General features: G+C 52.3%; 1 protein-coding gene across 6 annotated transcripts; it reads right to left on the bottom strand.

Annotated features, from left to right (window-relative positions):
• On the bottom strand, positions 1-22,428 carry Kcnh6 (potassium voltage-gated channel subfamily H member 6). Of its 6 annotated transcripts, XM_021227150.2 has the most exons (13): positions 22,256-22,427; positions 21,335-21,565; positions 16,316-16,477; positions 16,026-16,231; positions 12,584-13,009; positions 11,176-11,575; positions 9,920-10,119; positions 9,492-9,744; positions 6,146-6,339; positions 3,737-3,821; positions 3,021-3,177; positions 2,208-2,382; positions 1-1,280 (listed from the first exon to the last, which is right to left on the bottom strand). In XM_021227150.2, the coding sequence occupies exons 1-13, from the start codon at positions 22,329-22,331 to the stop codon at positions 996-998; spliced, it is 2,850 nt and encodes a 949-aa protein (XP_021082809.2). In that variant the 5' UTR covers positions 22,332-22,427; the 3' UTR covers positions 1-995. The 6 variants fall into 6 exon arrangements, 4 of the variants coding, with proteins under 4 accessions (XP_021082809.2, XP_040605857.1, XP_040605858.1 ...); XM_040749923.1 differs by lacking the exon at positions 6,146-6,339 and having other exon boundaries at positions 3,737-3,817; positions 22,256-22,428; XR_005878466.1 differs by lacking the exon at positions 3,021-3,177 and having other exon boundaries at positions 1,148-1,280; positions 3,737-3,817; positions 22,256-22,428.
• Between the last annotated feature and the right edge of the window lie 144 nt (positions 22,429-22,572).

Genomic DNA, 22,572 nt, shown 5'->3' with positions numbered 1-22,572 from the left:
TAGTGTAGAAAGCTTGACTTTTTATTGAAATACAATTCACATAAGGGAGTGCACATGTTTTTCTAACCAGAACAGATCCATGTGCCCATAACAGATCAGAAAGCAGAGCAGTACTGGTACTGACATGTCCAGAAGGCCACCCACACTCTGGTAAGAGCCTTGGTCTCCCTCTACCAACCCAAGATCTCTCCTGTGGGACAGTAATGCCCACTCCCTGAGGTTGTCTTGAAGGTTAGGTAAACCACTCTCTGCAGGGCAGTCGGGATGGTGGAGTGCTGAACTCACAGTGACTATCACCATGAATCTCTACAGACACTTGGGCCATATCTCTGTTTCCTTCATCTGGAGACAGCGTGAGACTGTGGGGCTCCTGGGCTCAGCTGAGACAGCCTCAGATCTCCAATAGGCTGGATGTGAGAAGGGCTTGGCATGGCCTCATGATGCTCAGATGGGTTACACATCTAGCCCAACATGAAATGGTCAAGACTTTATTAGCTGTGTGACACTGCATGCCCCCCAAGGGACCCAGACGCTGTCATGGAACTCTCAGGGGGTAGAGGGGATGGGGGACTAGAGCTTTTAGGTCCACCATAGAGGATACCTCTAACTCCAGCCACTTTAGAGGCTTTTGATGAAAGGTCTGGTTTACTCTGGCCTTGGTTCTGGACTTTTGAGGCAGAGGATGACTCTGAGCTAGGAGGTGATCACATGCAGCCCCAAGCAAGACTCAAGATCAGAAACCTCCCTGCTGCACTGACACTTTGAAGCAGCCCTCTGCCTGGATTGCTGGTTCCATGGAACCCCAAGGGGGCTGGGCCAAGTCCCGAGCCTCTTGGCTCAAGCCATCCTCACCTGGCTCAGCAGTCTGTAGTTTCTCTGAGAAAATGGTTTTCGGAGTTTCAGGCAAGGGGCTGTCTGGCTCCCCCAAGAGGCTTAACTCTCACCTCACTGTATTCTCGCCCTCATGTTGGCTTTTATCTCGGGATCCAATGGCTCTAACTCCTTGTGCAGCCAGGATCCGAACTGTGTCTCTGAAACTCCGGCTGCCTGGGAACAGAGCTGAGGTGTTCAGGAAGGGAGGAAAAGTGGGGACCACTGATGAGTCCCTGTACTTCCAGGGGACGGAGAGATGAGGCCAGGGGTGACAGGAACCCCTTAGGCTGTTCTTGTTCTGAGGATGATACAAGGGTTTGATCTATTGCCACAGCCAAGTGATGCATCCTGGGGGAGAAGTCCCTGGGCTTCTGGATATGTTTGTCCAAGTCACCATAGCTTAGGGCCTAGGAAAAAAGGAGGAGGAGAACTGTGTATGGAGCCCAACCCCCACCTCCAGGTCGGGCTAGATATTTCTTCATTTTGTGCATGAGTGTGTGTGTATGTGTGTGTGTGTGTATGCCTGCATATATACATATATATGCATATATATGAGTGTTGAGAATACATACGTGAGTTATGGGTGTTTATGAGTGTGCATGTGTGTGTGTATGTGTATGTGTGTATGCCTGCATATATACATATATATGCATATATATGAGTGTTGAGAATACATATGTGAGTTATGGGTGTTTATGAGTGTGCATGTGTGTGTGTGTATTTGTGTGTATTTGTGTGTGCAGTGCATGAGTACATAAATGCTCAGAGGTCAGTCTCAGATGTTGTTTCTCAGGAGATGTCCGCCTTGCCCTTTGTGAAAAGGTCTCTCACAAGGTCCTGGGGCTTGTCAACTATGTTTAACTGGCTGGATAGTGAACCCTAGGGATCCACTTATCTTTACCTTCCCAGCCTTGGAATTATATGTGTATACTATCACATCCAGCTTTTTACATGGGTGGTGGGGATCGAACTTGGGTCCTCATACTTTCATGGTAAGAACTTTCCCAACTGAGCCATCTCTCCAGCCTCTAAGCTGGATATTGATCCACTTTCACCTCTGGGATGTGAACCGGCAAGAACTCTCTACCTGCTCCTCCTAGGGAGATGGGGGAACCCCAGGGTCTTGCTGTCCCTGTCTGAGCTGTGGGGTCTGTGATCCCAGTCGGGGCTTTGCCAGCATCCTGTCCAGCTGCCCCATCAGGTGATGTAAACCACAAAAAGGGCAGCAGGAGATACAGCTTCAAATCCTACTACAGACACACTGAGGCTGATTTGAGGGTGGGGGAATCATGCAGCTGCTTCCAGGGAGACCCTGGGGACCCCTCATCTCTCACCTGTGCAGAGTGTCCCACAAGAATCCTGGGCTCTGGACTCTGAGTCACCGAAGTTTCAGGAAACAAGGCCAGGTCACTGGAGGCAGGGGTTCCCAGGATGTGGCTGGTGTGGCCCTGTGACTGCTGAAGGAGCTGTAGGATGTGGTTGAGGTCTGAGGACATGCGGGACTCCAGTCTGCCAGACAGAGAAGACATGGTCAAAGTCAGGGTTCTGAGAGCAGCTCAGATCCTGAGGAAACCTCTCAATTTTGTGACCTGGCCTATTCCTACTTAGTGAAATAGCAACTTGGGGCCTACCTGAAGTGATTTCCCCACTAGGATCCACAACCCTCACCCAAATTCCCCTTACACACCCTTGTCTTTCGTGACACCAGGGACTAGGCATGGCTCATATCACATTCAGTCCTAATGATGCTTTGAGTAGGTGTTCTAATTGTACCCATTTTATGATATGGCAAACTGAGGCACCAAGCTGTTGAGCCCAGGGTTTACTCACATTTTAGCTTATGAGTTGAACAGCCATAATTTGAACCTAGGACTGCCGTCCTTGCCTTCAAGCCTTCACTATGCTACCCACAGGAAACACCCCCTTTCCAAGACCTCTGGAATTTGTTCTTGCACCTGGATGTGTTGCTTCCCCCAAGATATTTCCGTGGTGTGAACTCAGGTTTGCCGGAGGAGGCCATCCAAGCAATTATGCTTAGTGACATTCTAAAACCCAACCAGGCACCTAGCAATGTCCCTAAAATACCAGGAGGTGGCGCCTACACCCGGCCACATCCTTTGCCCCACCCTTGCCAGGGAGGCTCTCACCTGTTCATCTGGGCCTGGAGCTGTTCTAATTTAGAGCCTAGCTCCCGAGGCCAGCAATCCAGGTCCTGCTGTGGGTTTGGAGGACTCAGGGGCATTTGCTGTAGCAATTCAGGCCAAAGCCCAGATGCGTCCGAGACGCCCAGAGAAGGGGCTGCACCTTCAGGAGGGAAGGGGACAGCCTTGGCTACCTCTGATCCTACAGGTCTGTTCCTTCTCACCAGAGCCCAAGTGCTCCCCCTACTTGTCATGTGAATACAGTCTGAGGATTGGCTCTCCTCGTCTGGAGCTCCAAGGACAAGGTCCTGTTCTTAGGGAAGTCTGTCTTCCGTGACCCAACTGGGAGGGGAACAGAGTTGGGGGATGGGGCTCAGCGTAACTGGTCAGGGTGGGGGTTTCCAGCCCTGGTCTCATTACTTACAGAGCTTCAGCCTGAGGAGGTGTGGGGATCTCTTGGTATCTTGATATAGAACCCCAGGCTCTAGGCTAGTACCCAGCCCTGAAAGCAGTGCCCAGCAACCAGTAAGCTCTCCCTCTCTCACTCAGAGGACACAGGCTAGCAGGGCTAGGAAGAGGGATTAAAGGCTTCTATCCCTTTGCCCAAGGAAGATTTTTCCCCTACCACTGAGTGGCTAAGAAACCCGATTTCAAGGAGAGGTAGAATAGAGGGGACAGTAAGAGGGGATGGAAACTGGGCAGGGCCCTGGGCAGGGACTCACCTGACTGGCTGTCACTGATGAAGAAGCCTTGGGGTTCTTGGTTTTCTGGGGCCTGTCGGGGTGATGACTGGAGACCCCCATCTGCCTTGTAGGGAACAAGAGCAACAAGTAACAGACCAAAGCTGGGACGGGGTCTCTTTTTTGTTCCTCCCTGTCCCCAGTTTCCCTCCCTGGCCCTTGTAACAGCTGGATGAAAAAGTAGAGTCAGGTATCTGGGCGCCCCATGGGAGCTCTAACTGGCTTCCTATAGGCGCTCTACTAAGAGGGTCTCCAGAAGGGGAACAGGTTTGGAGATGATGACCTCACACCAGGTGACCAAATAGATTCCGGCAGAAAAGTCTTTAGAGGTCCTATGAAGGGCAAGACTTGAGGGTGGACAGCATTTTCTTTGCCTTTTCTCCAGGGTCCCAACACTGGACACCTCAGCCGGGGTCAGTGAGTACTGTCTTGGTGAAGACTGGGTCTAGAACCGCCAATTTAGTGGTATCCATGGTAGCATTCTTGGCTGCCCCCTTTCTGGCACCATGAGACTTGAGGGCACTTTGGGGTTACAGTTGACTCAGGGCAGCTAAGACCACGGAGACCACCACATACCTTCTACCCTGGTGTCCAGTCACCAGACACGAAGGCCCCCAGATGGCTCCCAATAGCTAGGCCAACCAAGCAGGGTATTTATTGCATACATCTTGTGCAGCTCATGAACAGAGAGTCACAGAGGGGGCAACATGGGGAGGGATGGTCACAGTAAGGAAATCTACCTTAGCACACACTCTAGTACAGTGATTCTCAACCTTCCCAAGGCTGAAACCCTTTAATATAATTCCTCATGCTATGGTGGCCCCCGACTATAAAATGATTTTCGTTGCTTCTTCGTAACTAATTTTACTAGTGATATGAATTGTAATGTAAATATCAGTGTTTTCTGATAGCCTAGGTGACCCCTGAGGAAGGGTCATTTGATCCCCAAAGGGGTCACAACCCACAGGTTGAGAACTCTGCTCTAGAAGCTGCATGCCAGGGTTAGGCCATGAGAGCCCTTCTCCTGAGGCTGGGGGGTTGGTGGTCGACAAATAATGGAGGTACCAAGTCTCAGTGCCCAAGCTTAGCCATGGTACCCCTGACAGGCAGTCCTCCCCCTCTCTCTTACTGCTTGATTGCTTTTTTTTTTTTTTTTTTTTTGGTTTTACGAGACAGGATGTTTCTCTGTATTGTTTTGGAGGCTGTCGGTCCAGCCTGGCCTCGAACTCACAGAGATCCGCCTGCCTCTGCCTCCCGAGTTCTGGGATTAAAGGCGTGCGCCACCAACGCCCGGCAGTTACTGCTTGATTTCAGACTCTGCCTCTAGGACAGCCTCTCGGAGCTTCCACGGAGTCTGTAGTGCTCACCCTCCTTGCCAAACTGGATGTACTGACTGGTTTTATGTCAACTTGACACAAGCTAGAGTCATTTGGGAAGAGGAACTTTGAGAAAATGACCCCCACCAAGCTGGCCCGTGGGCAAGCTAATGGTGTGTTATCTTAGTTGATGTGTGAGAGCCCGGCTCTCTGTGGGCAGTGCCATCCCTGGCTGGTGGTCCTGGGTACTATATGAAAGCAGATTGAGCAAGTCATGGGTGAAAACCAGTAAGCAGCATGCCCCCACGACCTCTGTATCAGCTCCTGACTCCAGGCTTCTGCTCCAACTTTTCTTGGATGGTGGATTAAAAGTTGTAAGATGAAATAAATCCTTTCCTCCCCAACTTGATTTTGGTCATGGTGTTTTATCACAGCAATACTAATCCTAACTAAGATACCCCAGAAATGGGATGTCTCTTGCATACCCTTATGGCTCCTTTGGCTCTTTAAATGAATGTCATTTTATTCCTCTTGGATTGCTTAGTGATAAGCTTAAAAGACAGCTGTATCACCATGCCTGGCACCATGAGCCCTCTGGATGTCAGAGCCCATCTTTTTTTTTTTAAAGCTTAGTGCCATGTGATGGGAAAGCCTGGACTTAAAGCCAGACAACTTGAGTTCATAATTTTGGCTCTATCATTTGCTAGTCTCATGGCTCTGGCCAATTTCCTTACCTTCTCTGATCCTCAGTTTATTCATTTAGATAATAGAGATAAGAACATTCACATACAAGGACAAGACTAAATGAAACAACAGAAAAGAAGCCCAGTACTTAGCTCACAGTAGCTGCTCATTAAATGGGAGCTATCTAGTGATAGCTTTCTAGTTAGTGCTATGATAGCCACAATAGGCACAGAACATCCCAGCAAAGGATGCAGGAGGAGTTGAAGGGAAGGGGCAGTGACCAATGAGTCCCTTAGGCCAGACAGGCCAACTCTTTGGCAGGCTGGCTGGATGCTATCTACCACCAGCTCTCTGTGAACCACACCACCCTGGCCCACAGGCCCAGACTCACGTCCCGCAGGTTGAAGGTGACCTCTAGCTTATTCCAGAAGGTGTCTGCAAAGGCGGGGTACATGTCCAGCACCTCCAGCAGGTCTGCTCGATGGATCTTGTGCAGGTCACAGTAGGTCAGGGCACGCACATCCGCGTTAGATTTGCCTGGCCTGGCATGGAGACTAACAGGCTCCCCAAAGATGTCATTCTTCCCTGCAGCCGGAAGGATAGTGGTCCTCCAGGTCCTGGCTCCCTTATGAGGTCCTTTCTCAGGGCCCCTTGACTGTGACCTTCCCACCTCCCACCCTAGAGCTGGGGCCTGGTGCTGGGGGCCTGAGGACAGGGTGCATGTTGCCTCAGATTCCCTCAGCTGCTCCTGCCCTGGGAAGATGGGTTCTCATTTTGTCTCAGCCCTCAGAACAACCTTGCACAGGAATGTCCTTTTCTTTTGCTTATACTCTTTAGCACAGTTCCCGTTCACCCAGGGTGCAGTAGGCAGTCAATGACAATGAGGTTCCGTGCTTGATCTCCTTCTGCTCCCCTGGAGTCACTGACACTATGGAGCAGACGACAGAGGACCCAAGGACAGGAGCTGCCAGATCCCCTGGGCAGGGCCTGGAGCTTCTGCTTCTTTGTCTTTTTACTCTCCACTGTACAAGCAGGGCAGCAGCATGGCCCTGGCAGGACAGCCCTGGGAATCTACCGCCTGCCTGCATTGACTGTCTTCAACCCTCAAATGGGCATAGTGATGGCACCTACTACACTGTGCTGTTTGCAGGGGCGGAGGTGGTGGTTTTTAGGAAGTATCTCAATGCAAGAGGCCCCAGGCTAGGTCAATGTAAGGCACAAGGAGAGATGGATATGGGGTGGGTAGTCAAGGTAGGCGATGCAAGCACTAGGTCAGTCCAAAGCCAGGAACTATGTTGGCAATGGGATAGAAACATGAGCAAGAGACTCTCCCACAAGGAGCCCTTCAAATCCCTAAAAGGCTTAAGTTGCCAAGCTTACAGAATTATCTCCCTTAGAATTGGATGCAACCAAGAACTCTGAACCATGAAAGAGGGAGGGGTTCATACTGCCTAGCATTGTTAGGATAAGGGAGGCAGGGAGTTCAGAAGGAGTAAAATTCCAAGAGAATCAAGGACTGGGTCCCCAGAAGGAAGGGAATTTGGGCATAAGAAACAGGATGTGGTAGCCGGGCGTTGGTGGCGCACGCCTTTAATCCCAGCACTTGGGAGGCAGAGGCAGGCGGATCTCTGTGAGTTCGAGGCCAGGCTGGACCGACAGCCTCCAAAACAATACAGAGAAACCCTGTCTCGAAAAACCAAAAAAAAAAAAAAAAAAAAAAAAACCAGGATGTGGTCATCCCTGCATAGTCAAGGCTGACGGAAGACAAACCAGACTCATGAGTGCCGCGGACCATGGTTTCTTTGACTCCTGTGGCCCCCAGATAAGCCCAGCCTTTGGCACTGTACAAAGGACACTAACAGTTTAGCACAGAGGGGTCGATGGAGGCATGTGCCACCAAGAGAACAGGATGGAAGGGTGGGGACTGGGGCTTAGAGAAAGAAGAGACTTTCCAGGGTCACACATGGAATCCTGAACCTGAATATCTGGGCAATGTAATACCAACCCTCATTTTTTTAACACATGAAAAATTGTGATATAATGTCTATTTCACTCGGGACAAGATGAGAAGATTTCCTGTCTCTCACTGAAACTTAAATTGGACCAGCTTCTTAATTATTAATATTAATTATCCCTCCCATGCAGGTAGTGTTTGTAACATGGCTTGGATTAAAGGGAAGGACTCACAGCAGAGCCCATGCTGTAGGCCGGCCTGGAGATCGACTGGGCCTGCCTGCCACATACAGGGTGGCCTCTGAAGACAGAATGGCAGCGTGAACCGAGGCACTGGAGTCACAGGGTGATGGGAAATAGTTGTCTAGCTGCATCGTGGGGTTCCAGGAGAGGGAGACTGGACTCAGGGGTTCACATTTGTGCGCAGCCCTTAGGGACCTATCGAAGGGTTCCGGGTGAAAGAGGAATCTGCAGATGTGCATCCGTTGGCTTTCAGAGAGTGGAAGTGCTGAGGATGCACCTGATGCAAAAGTCTCAGGACAGAGCTCCTGGCACCTGCCCAGGGGGGGCCAGACCCAGTGGAGGCTGGTGTAGAAAGCAGGTCTGTCAGTAACGCAAAGAGTGCTGCGTGCATGACTGCATGAGGCCAGAGGATAGGGAACTGGCGGGGCAGGGGATGCTGGAGAGGCTGCCTTTGAGGGACAGCGATGGTGTCAAGTTGGGATCTCTAGCACTTGGTCTGGCTTTTAAAATTTTTATTATTATTATTATTTTCCCGGACAGGGCCTCTTAGAGCCTCTGAGCATGTGTCGCCCACCATACCTGATTAACGTAGTGCTAGAGATGGAACCTAGACCTTCAGGCACACCAGGCGAGCACTCTACTGAGTCACATTCCCGGCAGTCTACCTGTTTGAATCTAAGGAGACATTGGGACTGGGACACAGCTCTGAGGATTCTGTGGCTCAGCCTGTGGGAGTCAGGGGTTGGCCCAGGTGAAGCTGGGAAGTGAGACTAGAGCAGAGTGCCAGCCCTGGGTGGCCAGTCACTGAGGGCAGGGTGCTGGAGAAGAGTGGGCAGAGAGGGCCCCTGTCATGAAGATCAAGATGGGTTACGGCTGGAGTTAGAGCTGAAGACAAGGGGGTCAAGGACAAGGAGGATGCCAGTAGACGACCCTAAGGTCCTTGAAGTCAATAGACTTGCCCAAGGTCACATGACAGGCAAAGAGCTGTGTTAAGGATTCTTTGAACTAGGAATAAAACTCTTTGGGGCCAGCAAGATGGCTCAGTTAATTTAAAGGGCTTGTGGCCAAGCCTGACAACCTAGGTTTGATTGCCAGAGCCCACATGGTGGAAGGAGCCAATGGGCCAAGTTGTTCTGTGGCCTCCACCTGATGCCGTGTGTCTGCCCAATGAATAACTTAAATAAATAAAAAACTTTTAAGGCTTGGAGAAATAGCGATCACTCTTCCAGAGGACCCAGGTTCAAGTCCCAGCACCCACAAGGCAGTTCACAACTGTCTGTAACTCCAGTTGCAGGGGATACAACACCCTCACACAGACATACATACAGGCAAAACTCCAATGTATATAAACTACAAATAAATAAATTACTAGAGAACAAAACAATAACAACAACAAAAAACCTTTTAAAAGCTCTCTGATACTCGTGTTGGTGTCCTGGCCCATGGCTGGTCAGTAAAAAGTACAACCATACTCATTAGGAAGAAGGCAGTCCCGGAAGGGCCTTTCCAACCTCAGTGCGGTGTCAACCCCCATGACCCACCTAGAATGGCCACGACCACGTCATCGCGCAGGATCTCGATGGAGCCTCGAGAGATGAAGTAGAGCGTGGAGAGCACGTCGCCCAGGTGCACCAGCGTGTCCCCAGGCGGCGCGTGTGTGGTCTTGAACTTGACCGCGAGCGCGCGCAGGCATCCCTTGCTGGCCCCATGGAAGGCGGGGCAGTGCTGCAGGAGCGCACGGTGCAGGTGCAGGCAGATGTCTGCCTGCAGGCACTCTGGGAAGCCCTTCAGCACCTGCGGGTGGGGGGCGTGGCGAGTCCCTCCGAGCGCAGCTGGGGCTACGGGTGTCTTGCGGAGGTGTGGGGTGGAGTGGGGGTGGAGGGCAGCCTGGACCGGGCTCCGGACCGCCCCCAGGGCATGAATCACCGCTGGTGGCCCACCCACTCCCAATTAGGGCTGCAGGGCTCACCGCGTTCATGTCGATGCCATTTGTGTAGGACCAGGCGTGCTGGAAATACTCTTCCAGGCGCTGCCGCAGGGGGTTGGGGATCTGGTGGAAGCGAATGAACTCCTTGACACGCAGCATCTGCGTGTGGTAGCGCGCAGTGCCCGAGTACAGGCGCTGGATGATGGCCGACACGTTGCCGAAGATGCTGGCGTACATCAGGGCTGGGGGCGGGGCGAGATGTGAGCGAGGGGCTCTTGGGTGAGTCCTGGTTTCCCAGTCCTTGCAGAACCCCGGGGAAGGCCCCCTCTTTGTCCATGATGAGGGCAGAAGCGCCAAGCACAGCACTAGAGCACACTAGGGACACAGGGCTTGCGCTGCTGCCCTCCTCACTTTAACTTTGTGCCGCCTGGCATCCAGGCTCAGAGGCCAGACGTCTGCGAAGGAAAAAACTAGGGGAACCCCCCGCCCCCACCCCAGCTCCGTTTGTTTTCTCCTTCGAGTTGCGAAAATAAAATACAGGGAAAACTCTTGGTCTCTCATTTTCACCTTTCCCCCCTTTCCATTTCCCTGCTTTTGTTTTTCTAAATACTTTGAACATGGCAACCTAATGTGTAAATTTCCACACCACCCCTAGAGTCCTTAAACGGGGTGTTTTGGGAGGCAGGGAGCTTTGTGCCAAGACTGTGAGCACCCAGCCTCCCGGCTGACCCCTGGGTTGGCCCTGGGACTGGAGGCTTCCTAGCTGTGGGTCTCCGACAAAACCATTGGCTTCTCCTCTGAAACCTGGGCTCCTAAGGGAATTTGACTTGGACTTCTGTAACGGCTCAAAGGAGTGGCCGGCAGGACCAGCTTCACGGTGGCACTTAGCCTGTGCTGAGAGCCCGGGTTATTTCTCAACTGTCACCACCTACATTTTTAAAAATAAATTTTAAACAAGGTCTCCATGTTTTATTTTACTGTGCGCCCTGAAAATGACTTGGCCTAGAGCAGCGTCTCAGTAGTTGCTAAAATGTCTATTTGAGTGGTACTCCTCAGTTGCTAAAATGTCTATATGAGTGGTACTGGTCTGCATACACACAACAGTTGCTAAAATGTCTATATGAACGGTACTGGTCCGCATACACACAACAGTTGCTTAAATGTCTATATGAGCGGTACTGGTCCGCATACACACAATAGTTGCTAAAATGTCTATATGAGCGGTACTGGTCCGCATACACACAAACTCGCGTGCTGCACACAAGGGGTAGTAGCATGCAGAGGACAAGGTCACTCACAGCCAATGAGCATGACACAGATAGAGAAGACCTTCTCAGAGTTGGTGTTGGGTGACACGTTGCCGAAGCCCACACTGGTGAGGCTGCTGAAGGTGAAGTAGAGGGCCGTGACATACTTGTCCTGGACAGAGGGTCCCGAGGCTGGGTCACTGCCGTTATAGTGCTTGCCAAGCTGTACACCCAGGCTGTCCAGCCAGCCAATCTTGGGCTCCAAGTAGGGTCGTTCCACGTTGCCGATCGCGTACCAGATGCAGGCCAGCCAGTGCGCGATGAGCGCAAAGGTGCACATGAGGAGGAAGAGCACCGCCGCCCCGTACTCAGAGTATCGGTCCAGCTTCCGGGCCACCCGCACCAGCCGCAGGAGGCGTGCTGTCTTCAGTAACCCGATCAAGGTTGTGGTCTGGGGGCAGGGAAAGGTGGAGAAAGCCAGGGAGGGATCAGCTCTCAAAAGTTCAATGGGGGCAAGAAGGAGATATCAGGTCTGCAGGAGCAGGTCAGGGGAGGCTCCATAGCGGTGATGCAGGAGTGCATCATGGGAATGAAGCTAGTCCTCCAGGCAGACAGAAGGGAGAAGGGAGGGGAACTCTTGGTACAGAGCCACAGAGGCATGGAGGTATGAAGTGACATGGTCCACACGGGAAACCAAGTATGGCCTTGCACCCGAAGCTCAGAGTAGGAGGTGACAGAACAGTGAGAAAAGAGTCTGGGGAGGTGTGTTGACACTCCATTGGGTCTGAGGATCCAGAAAAACCTTAGCTTTAACTTTAAAGGTGTTGGGAGCCATAGGAGGTTCTGAGGGAGGCATGGCAGGGTTGGCTAAGAGATCCGAGACTCAGCACAGCTGCTGCATGGAGGGGACAAAGGCTGGGGAAAGGGTAGGGATGATGGTTACTCAGTGTAGGAAGGGCGGGAGGGTGGAGAAGAAGGGGGAGGACTTAGGGATGGTTCACTGGGGGAGGAGGATTTGGGAGGTAAGATATACTTGATATCCCCTGTTGGAAAGGCAGGGTGATTAGAGAATGATTGGAACCCAGAAGGCAGAATGGCAGAGAATATTCTCATGTCATCTGCAGGAAGCAGAGTGGACCACAGACGGACTGAGGCAAAAAGGATGCAGCCTGTGTAGCCTTTCTAACGTCACACAGTGAGAATGGCTCACAAGTTAACCTAGGAGTAGGGCTATCATATGCCTGTCCCACAGAGATCAGAATTCTAGACCAACTGGCAGCCTAATCCTCTAATTGGGCTTGCTAAGAGAGAGGGACAGAGAGATGGTCCCTAGGTCTGGAGATGGCAGATGTCTGAGCCCCCTCCATTTCCACTTGCTGTCTGCACCAATGATGCGACATCATAGCTGTGAGGCAGGGAGGGGCCAGCATAGATGCTGGCACCGATCTGGTGTGCTCACCTCATCTGAGCCAGTGCGGAAGATAAGCAGGTCAAAAGGGATGGCAGCCACCATGTCAATGAGGAACCAGCCCTTGAAGTAGTGGACAGCAATTCGTCGGGGGTGGCTGACCACCTCATCATTAGTGTTGACATAGGTGGTTCGGAAGTTGATGACAATATCCACAACAAACATGATGTCCACGATGAGGTCCACCACAGTGAGTGGGCTGCAGGTATAGCCACAGGTACCACGCTGTGATTCGTCCTGGTCACTGAGCAGAAAGGCGGCTGAGTAGGGTGTGAAGACTGCTGTATAGATGACCAGAAGCAAGATAAGCCAGTCCCACACGGCCTTGAAGGGGCTGTAGTGTAGGATGGTACCTCGGTGAATGCGCGGTGCCTGTAGCTTATACTCCGGCAGCACATCCGCGCCCAGGGACAGGACCTGGAATGGAGGCCATGGATGGTCAGTGGGGACAGGCAACACTAGTAAAGCAGGTCTATGGGGAAGACCTGGGAAGGGGGCGTAGCCGTGGGTTAGTCACAAGGGTCATGGAGGGCAGGGTGACAAAGGAGGGGCACACAAGGAAACAGAGTCACAGGGACATGTGTGTTGGGAGGAGGTGGGGTGAGAACATAGCCTGCCACATGGTCACAAGCTTTCTCGGAAACAGCCCCTCCTGGGGGTGAGCAGGGCCAGGCCCTAGTGCCATCTTGATTATGTTCCAAAGAAGATCCTGGACTGAGATGGCTTGGTAGGCTGTTTGTCTTCAATAGGCTTTGGAGGCCTACTGGTTTCGTTTGTTTGTTTTAGTGCTAACGATTAAGCTCAGGGCCTTATTACACATGGCAGACCAGTGTTCTACCATTGAGACAACCGCCCAACTCAAGTTTGGGGTTCCTTTTTTTATTTTTTATTTTTTTTTATTTTTTGGTTTTTTGAGACAGGGTTTCTCTGTGGCTTTGGAGGCTGTCCTGGAACTCGCTTGGTAGTCCAGGCTGGTCTCGAACTCACAGAGATCCGCCTGCCTCTGCCTCCCGAGTGCTGGGATTAAAGGCATGCGCCACCAACGCCCGGCTCCTTTTTTATTTTTTGAGACAGGGTTTCTCTGTATTGCTATGGAGGCTGTCCTGGAACTCACTCTGTAGACTAGGCTGGCCTCGAACTCACAGAGTTCACCTGCCTCTGCCTCCCAAGTGCTGGGGTTAAAGGCATGCGCCACCAACACCTGGCAAGTTTGGGGTTCTCGATGGGAACAAGTCATTTCCAGATGAGTCTTCATTCCTGAGGGCCAATGAGGGTCTTCCCTGGACCAACTCTCAGAGCATCCATGGAAAGAGCCAAATTTGGCTTGGAGTTTAGCCAATCTGGACACTCAGCAGGTCCTGGGCTCCATAGAGCTGCATCTACATCACTCATGAGCCATTACACTCGGTAAAGTGCTTCCTTTCATCCTTGGTACCCTTGCCTCCAAGACTATAACAACACACAGTTGCTAAGACAGAAGCCGACAATTCCCAGGCTCTTTCCAGATGCTTAACATGAAACAAGGCATCTGGAGTATTAGGAAGGGCGTATGTTTTGAAGCCAGACACTCCAGGATAAATTCCAGGGCTGTTATTTGTTTCATCTGTGCCTTGGGGCAATCGATGCAACCTGTGATGCCCCTGTCCCCTTGTGTGTAAGACAAGGCAACAAACTGCATAGGGTTTCGAGTAAAGAAGACATATCTGTTTGCTTCTAGGTCATCCCTACTCCATCATCCTGCTTTGACACTGTTCCAAAAGAATGCGATGGATGAAGGATTGACCTCTGGCTCCTCCATCATCAGTTCTGTTTTAAGAAAATCAGCCACACACGGCTTTGTTTGATCTTGCAGGCAAGAGTATCAGTAGATGGGGTCACAGCGAGAAAGAAATCAGTCTGAGGACTGGCTTCCACTAACGTGGTCCTGATCATCCAGATCAGTGGCCTGGCACCCACACCCCTCAGTGGGAGTCACGGCATTCTGCTGTGTCCAGCTATCAGCCTTTTCCCATTGTTTACTTTCCCAGGAACCCACTTGGGATCCCATATAGACTCAGAACTTCTTTTTTCATTTTTTTCCCTTTCATATGCAGCTCTGACCCTGTGGTTACTCAGCTCAGTAGCCTGTGTCTCTTCATCTAACCAGCTCTGGGTCCAGGTGGACTTTCAACCAGGACCAACCAAAGCATCCTTGGCAGCTTGAACTCTGATGCAAAGCAGCAGGTCATGTTGCCACACCCTGGGATGTCAGAACTCTCCTCTCTGCCAGGCCTTTTCTTAGCACTGTCTGTAAGGCTAAATGGTCTCCTCCACACCCGGGATCTGGCACTGGCTTTGCTTCAGGTGACAAGGGGCAGGAAAGGAATTGCCCCCTATGCAGTCCCTCGATCATCTCTGCCCTAATTCGTCTCCATGGCTTAACAAAGCTTGTTGTTAGCCGGGCGGTGGTGGTGCATGCCTTTAATCCCAGAACTCGGGAGGCAGAGGCAGGCGGATCTCTGTGAGTTCGAGGCCAGGCTGGACCGACAACCTCCAAAACAATACAGAGAAACCCTGTCTGGTAAAACCAAAAAAAAAAAAAAACCAAAACAAAACAAAAAAACAAAGCTCGTTGTTCTGTCTTTTGAGTTGGCACTTAATGTCAATGGATCCCAGAGACCATTAGGCCGAACTCTTTCCTGCATATGAAAGCTCTGAGGCTGAAAGGTAGGGGTGTCCCTTATCCAAGGTCACACACAGTGAGTTAGTGCCAGGATCCTGGTCACTCGAGTCTCCAGCAGGGTTCTATTCACTTCCCTCTGAAAGAGTCAGGTCAACAAGCCCCGTGAGAAGGGACTAGGAGTCAGCTGGAACAGAGGATCCATGAAGGGACATTTGCCTCGGGCTGACCAAATGGAAGTTGGCATAGAGGGGTGGGTCCCTGGGAGGTTGCTCAAAGTTAGCTAGAGGAACCAGCACAGCCCCACCTCGGCCAGGCAATATCCTACACACATACTGAGGTGGTCGTGACCCTCATCCACTGGAATTGGCTGGGGCAGGGCTATGTAACCCCCTTGCTCTCCTTTGCTTTGTATGGTCTTGATCCTCTTCCCATTCCTTCGTTGTGATGGCAGAGCCTTCGGCAGGCTCTATGGTGGCCTGCATGCTTCCTCCTCCTCCATTTCCTGCATCTCCAGGCCTAGAAAGAACTCATGGGCCTTGCTAGTCTCAACCTCTCCTGGTTTCAGGAGCTGGGACTCAGGGTTGTGGTCTCAGGGTAGGCCTTCATGTCTTACGACTCAGGCGCAAACTGTAGAGGAGGCGGCCAAGGACTCAGACCAAGCTGTGAGGGCGTTTGACAAGCCACAGCTCTCTCTATTTAGTCAGTTCAAGGCCTTGGAAGGGACCCTGGAGGTCTGATGCAGCCCACCACCCCTGCCCTACAGACTCATACCTGGGTGACCTTTTCAGTGACATTCTGTGTCCGCTCCACCACCTTGTGGGGAGCAATGATCTCAATCTCTGTGGTGGAGCCTGAGCGGTGCTTCTCCAGGTTGAACTCCACAAAGTTGAGTGTAAACTGTGGGATCTGGCTGACGGTCCTGTACTTGCCTCTGCCGGGGCCGGGCCCCTGTCCACTCGGCCTGCTGTGAGAGCCCTCTGAAAGCAGGGTCAGGGTCAGAACAGCCAGGGTCGTGGGGTGGTGGCCTTGTCCCTCACCAGCTATCCCCTGACAGTACTTACCAGAGCCCAGGAAGCTGTGCGACAACAGACGCTGGGTCAGGCTTCGGCTGCTGCTCTTGGCCAGGAGCTGGGCCAGGTCCTCAAAATTGAGGATAAACATGATGACGGCTCCGTCCTCATTCTTCACCGGTACCACATCTACCAGGCAGCGGAAGCTGGAGGCTGCAAACCCCATTATTGGGGATAGGGTCAGTCACTGAGGAGGCCCTCCCCGAGGGCGGCCTGGTTAAGGAAGGGCCTGGGTGAAGGTCAAGTGAAGGATATCCACTGGAGAGAGGAGGCCTGGACAGTGGCCAGGGCTATTTGGCAGAGGGTGGGTGAAGCTGTCCAGCAGGTCTCCCCCCCACCCCTGACCCCGCCCCAGCATCCACAGGGCAGAGCTGCTCATTAGGAGATAATAGGGCATCAGGTTCAGTTCATGCTCAGTCCTCAGCTCAGGGCTTAGCCCTGAGGTTTGCTTCTGTGGTAATTAAAACTGAGCAGATGGGTGTGGATTAAGGGGGGGGGGGTGAGAGAGGGCATGCCATCCTCCCATAGCTCTGGAGGGCCCTGGGCTCAGCTCCCATATAGCTATCCCACGAAGATGCCTGCTTCCCTGACACTGGAAGGGAATTGCTAGGAATGCATCGAGTGCTGGGCATGGAGCCAATTGGCACATTAGGCCTAAGGAGGTCCTGGTAGCAGGCAAATGAGAGCTCTGAGGAACTGAGTTGTTGGAGCTGGCAGGAGACCTGAGGTGAGGACCCCTAGACTCTCAGCAGATAAGAGGTTGGGGAAGAAAGGGAAGGGTCCCATCTTTGAGGACAGAGTTGGAATGTGCACCCAGGCAGAGGCTGGGACCAAGGAGTAGACAGGGTAGTGACCTGAGGGGCTAAAGAGGGAGGGAGAAGGAAACAGAACGTCTTAGTGTCCCAGATCCAGCTGTTGGCACTTTATGCCTCTGCCCACACTGTCCTCTCCTTGCTCTAGAGTCTCACCATTGACTCACTGGCAGATGGGTCAATACGAGTTAAAATGCTACCTATCACAGAGTCCAGCCTGGCAGTGGACGCCCCTTAGGTATACTGTATGTGTTAACTCAAGCTATTGTTAGGTGTCAGCTGCAAAAGGCAGGATCTCCAGGGACAGCAGGCTCAGGTGACCGTGCAGATCAGAAAGCCAGGCTGCTTTTCAGAGGGCAGGTGTGAGTCTGTGTCACCTGTCCCAGGGATTGCAGACCAACTGAATAAATGTGAGGGGACGATGGATGCAAGCTATCTAGGAGGAGCACTGCTAATGAGGGAGCACTGGACCCACTCTCAGAGACTCCGTACTTAGCACTCACTTCCAAACCTGGGGTGCAGCTGTGCCTCCCCCATCCTCCCTCCGGCTTTTCCTCCAGGGAACAAGGAATCTCCCAGATCAGATTCCTGGACTCCTAGGCACCAGGTAGCCATCTGCCAGCTACTGTCTGGGCCCAGGGGAGACATCCACACCAGAGACACTGCCTGCCTGTTGAGTCAGTCACTCCTGGACTCACAGTGCTACAGTGACTCTGGTCAGTGTGGGTCATGCTGATGTTCCTGTCCCTAAGGCCACACTATGCTCTCAGTCTCCCTGGCACTGGGGAAATCAGCCTAGCACCAAGTGGGGAAGGCGTAGATTCAGGCAGAAGTGCAGGTGCCCAGACTTTCTATGCCAGGGCTATCTCCAACTGGTTGTACCCCATTGATGCAGTCTTGGAATGGACGCTTGTATCAGTAAGAGCTGGGAAGTTAGTAGGGTCCTTTTGTGGCTTTCCGTGTCCTGCCCACCATGCTGCCCACTTTGGTAGCAGATGGGAGGCTAGAAGGATTGGAAAAGGCCTGGGTACTTTCTCTACCTACAACCTAATCTGACTATCCTTGAACCTGTGGCTCAGAGCCCACAAGTAACTGGGCCAGTGAAAGAGGGAGTGGATTGTCCTTGTTTGTGCTCAGGAATGGCAGTGTGCCAGCATCCTTGCTCTGGCCCTGTAGGAAGAGCCAGTTTCTCTTTGTTTCTTCCTTCAAGGAGTTCCTCTCAGCACATACTTCTCGGACCAAACTCTGAGTTTGTCTGGCCCCTAGGACACCCTACTTCTGCTCTCTCACCCGCTGGCTTTGTCCATCTTGTTTCTCACAACTCACATCCCTTCCCCTCCCCACCCTGACCCTCTCTTGAACACAGCCTCCTTGCTGTCTTTTACATTCTGGCAGCCTGGGTTTGGAACCCAGGACCTCTTGCACGCTACCAAGCCACACCCCTTACCCTGCTCCAGTCTCTTTATGTACACCTCACCTAGTCCCGGGCTGAGAGCCTTGGGGCTGATTCTGCGAAATGATGCTGCCAGGAGGGTGGCCCCATCGTGCTGCTCCTGGCGTTACCATTCTGGCATTTGTGGGTGAGCATGTGGAAGACACAGGGGACACTGAGGACAGTCCCTGACCTCGCCCTTGCCCGCTGTCCTTATCAAGAGCGACAGACTAGAGAAATTCTGGGTCAACTCTAGTCTAGCTTGGGGACTAGGAGACTCTGGTTTGGGCTCCTCAGAATGTAGATTGGACTTGGTGAAGGTACTCAGAGCCTCTGACAGGGGTGAAGGACCTGGGTACTGCCTGTGCCTCCGGCCGGACAGTTCCAGCTCTGTCAGTCTCCCTTCCTCAGCTGTTAGGGTTTTTTTTTTTTTCCTGACAGGAAGATAGAGGAAAGACCCTGATTTCTACGGTTCTCTGACAGGGTCATTTTTATCAAGTACGGTGGCCTGGGAGCTGGCTATGCAGATACACAACGGTAGCTTAGTGGATACGACTATGACTTGAATTTTCAGTAGATTACCCTTCTAAAGGGAAAGAGGAAGCTGGGCGTGGCAGCACATGCCTTTGATTACAGCACTTGGGAGGCAGAGGCAGGCAGATCTCTCGGTTTGAGGCCAATTTGAACTACAGACTGAGTTCCAGGACAGCCAGGGGTACACATTGAAACTGTGACTCAAAAAAAAAAAAGAATTGGGGGTAAACCTACTAGGGATGTGTTCGGGACCTCTTCTCAGCTTCCTGATGTTAGGAATCACCATTAGGAAGACTTTTGGCGGGATTCTGTAATGCATATAAATATGACTTTTAAAGGGGCTGCATAGTCAAAGTGGACTGTTAATATGAACGTAAGTTATCTGAGCACCTCAGGACAATACAGTTCTTCTTTTTGGTTTCAGACCAATTAAGGATGATCCAGGTGGCCAAAGGCTTAGATAACAGGACAAGGAAGGTCTGAAGGTGAAATGCTGAGGACTAGAACTATGGAGCATCAGATATATGGGTAATTTTCTCTATTTCACCTGGAGCCAGTCTCCAAGACTAGGTTCCCAGGGTCCTTTCTGTTGTCTAAAGAACCTTGACAGACTTTTGAGGACCCAAATCTTGATCTCAGGGGCCAAGACTTGGCTTTGAACTCTGTCCTTTTCCAGACACCTACAGTGTCTGAAACCCCTGATCTCCCCCCACCCCAGGAGTCTGTGATAGTCTCTCACTCTCTGGTCATAGGTGGACCCCTGGGGTCAAGGACAAAACCAGGATGGACCTACTCTCTTGCCACCCCCACTCCCTGCTGTTCCTCTGGGACCCTTCTCACCCCTCTGACTGTCACCTCTTCCTTGCGATGATGGGAAGAGCTGAAGTCACAGCTTTTAAAAATACTCTGACTTTGTTAACCCTGTGAGTACAACCCACGGAATTCAGACTCTTTAAAGTGTCCTGCTCTCTGGCTCTGTCACAGTACTTCCTGCCTGTGACTCACTTGGCTAGCCCAGAAAGGGGCAGCCAGGGGGTAGCCAGGATCTGAGTGAGAAGCCCCAAAAGCCCCCCCCACGTATATATACACGTACTCATGTTCCATGCACACACCAAGCCTCTGGATCTTGGGCTCTTAGTACCCCTTGGTCCCATTTCTAGAGATGCCTACCCTGTTTGTACACTCTGATGGGTCTCATGCTCTTTTCCATGGGGCAGCTTCTCTCTTCTGAGTATTTCTTTCTCCCAAACTCTTGCCTCCAAGAATGGAGAGAACTGAGGCCCTATCTTTCTTAGGATTACTCAGAACAAACATCTCTGAGGGAGGGTTTCAGTTGGCCCCTGACAATGGGATCTTGGGAAAGGGCCTTCCACACCCATGAAATGAAGGGAGCTTTCTAAGCCAGTGGTTCTTAAAATCGGCAGCAAATCAGAACCACTGGAGATTTTTTTCCAGATACATCTGCCTGGCTTCACCTTGCACCTTCTGAGTCAGCCTCTCTCTAGGGAAGTTATGTTTTGCAAAACATGCCCCAGGTAGTTCCAATGCAGAACCAGATTGGGGTGGGGAGACCCTGGTGATTTCCAAGAGAATTTCAGCTTCTGATTGTAGTTCCACTACCCTCATGCACTCAGGACCCCATCCCCTGGAGGGAGACTCAAGGGCTGACATCTTGGTCCTCAGCTCCTGGTTTGTGTTTTTGTCGTGCTTTCTGAGGACTTGGACAACAGTAACAACACCCAGTCCACCTGGGTAAATAACCCGGTTAAGGCAAACCCAAACTCTGTCTTCCCAAAGAGCCAGACTTAAGTGAACCAGGACCACTCTTCAGTTCCAGCCAGCAACCCACAGGCATTAGCTAGCCATGGAGACCTTGGGGGGCTGACTCCTTCCTTAATCCCCCAGAGCAGACAGAGACGAGGGAAGGTTAATTTCCGTCCCAGCTGCTTGACAGCTGGGGCTGACAGTGATAGAGTGGGCAGCCAGGAAATGGAGGAGGAAAAGTGGGACAAGAACCTCTGTCCTAGACCAGCACCGATAGTTGGTTTGGCCCAGTCTCAAGTCCCTTAGAAGGCAGGCACCCTGTGCTCACTCCCTCCCTCTGCTAATAAAACCAAGGCCAGAGTGGGGATAGCATTTGTCTGTGGCTCTTAGGTCGGACCCTTCCCCCAGACCACTCTGTGATAAATGAGAAAGATGGTCTGCAGAACCCTTGGCCCAACCGCGTCTCACCGTCCTTTCGGTAGTAGAGGATGTCCACCTTGCACTCTTCAGCTCCGAGCAGGGCCTGTGCCAAGCGGGACACAGCACTGCTTGGCGTGTTAGGGCCAGTGAGGAAGTCACAGGTACAGGGTCGCTGCATCACCTCCACACGGGAGTAGCCAAAGAGCTCGCAGAAGCCATCATTGCAGTAAATGATGGCGCAGTTTTCCATCTGTGCATTGGCAATCAGGAACTTACGACCTGGAGAGGGAGGTAGAAGGTAGGAGGAGAGCCAGAAATGGGTAGCCGGGAGAGAAATTACAGTGTCCAATGGCAGCTGAGAAAGGGATTTAGATGCAGGAGCAGGCAGGGACCAGAATGAGGGAGGTGGGGGTCAGAAGAGGGGGGAAGGGGGAGGACCAGGAGAGGGTTATTCCTTCTGGGAGTTGTGAGGGCCATGAAGGTGGCAGGGGACAGAAAAGCAGGGGTGCAGGAGTCAGGCCCGAGGGCTGTGGAAAGACCAGCACACTAGGGTCAGAAGGGTGGGAGGAAGGGCCCAGAACTCCTGGAACAGTGGAGGGGGTCCAGACCAGGAAGCAGGACTATGACCATCTGGAAGTCAGACCTGCTCATTGGGTGAAAAGCAGGAAGTCAGACAAACCTCTAGGAAAGGCATGAATGATCTGGAGCGGTAAGTGGGACAGTGACAGAGTGGAAGCCACGGTTTGGGACACCAACAAAACTGCTGTGGGTGGCATAAGAGCTGCATTCTGGCCCAGACAGAGCATATGAGGTGTTGGGGACATAAAGAGAAAAATTTTTGTATTCAGATCTAACCCTCCCCTTCACCTCCTTTTCCTTTTACCCCATCAGAAGTTAGTAAAGTCTGGCCCCTCCTGCCATCCATCCAGCACGCTGACAGCCCCCCACGTCCCCAAACCTCATACTTACTCTGGCCCTCGAACTTGCGGATGATGGTGTCCAGGTAAGTGTTTTGGGGAGCGACGTGGCCCCTGCGGACTGGCATCTTTCCGTAGCAGCACTTGCTGGGAGTCACCCTCGACCTGGCTCCTGGCAGCTCCGTCAGTCCTCGGGCTCAGCGGCCTCGGGCTGGGGTGGGCGCCGCCCCCGGGGAGGGCTGTCGGGCCCCGCCTGCCCTCCAGCGTCTGCCCTCCCCGCCCTCGCTGGTCCTCCCCCGCCCACGGCTCAGCACGACTCCTCCCTCACGAGGCTCGCTCCCGGGAGCTGTCCGCGTCGTGGTGCTGAAA

Source organism: Mesocricetus auratus, unplaced genomic scaffold, assembly GCF_017639785.1.
Source record: "Mesocricetus auratus isolate SY011 unplaced genomic scaffold, BCM_Maur_2.0 Super-Scaffold_100007, whole genome shotgun sequence".
Classification (NCBI taxonomy): Eukaryota; Metazoa; Chordata; class Mammalia; order Rodentia; family Cricetidae; genus Mesocricetus; species Mesocricetus auratus.
The sequence above is the reverse complement of the archived record's forward strand: the minus strand, read 5'-3'. Positions and strand labels throughout refer to the sequence as shown.

What these genes read in the sequence shown, in the direction of transcription:
- Kcnh6 (XM_021227150.2), bottom strand. Translation starts at nt 22,331, where the DNA reads ATGCCAGTCCGCAGGGGCCACGTCGCTCCCCAAAACACTTACCTGGAC. An exon ending in CCGCAAGTTCGAGGGCCAGA is followed by an intron (nt 21,566 to 22,255) that starts GTAAGTATGAGG and finishes CTCCCTCTCCAG; the next exon opens with GTCGTAAGTTCCTGATTGCC. An exon ending in TCACTGAAAAGGTCACCCAG is followed by an intron (nt 13,010 to 16,025) that starts GTATGAGTCTGT and finishes CCTCCATTCCAG; the next exon opens with GTCCTGTCCCTGGGCGCGGA.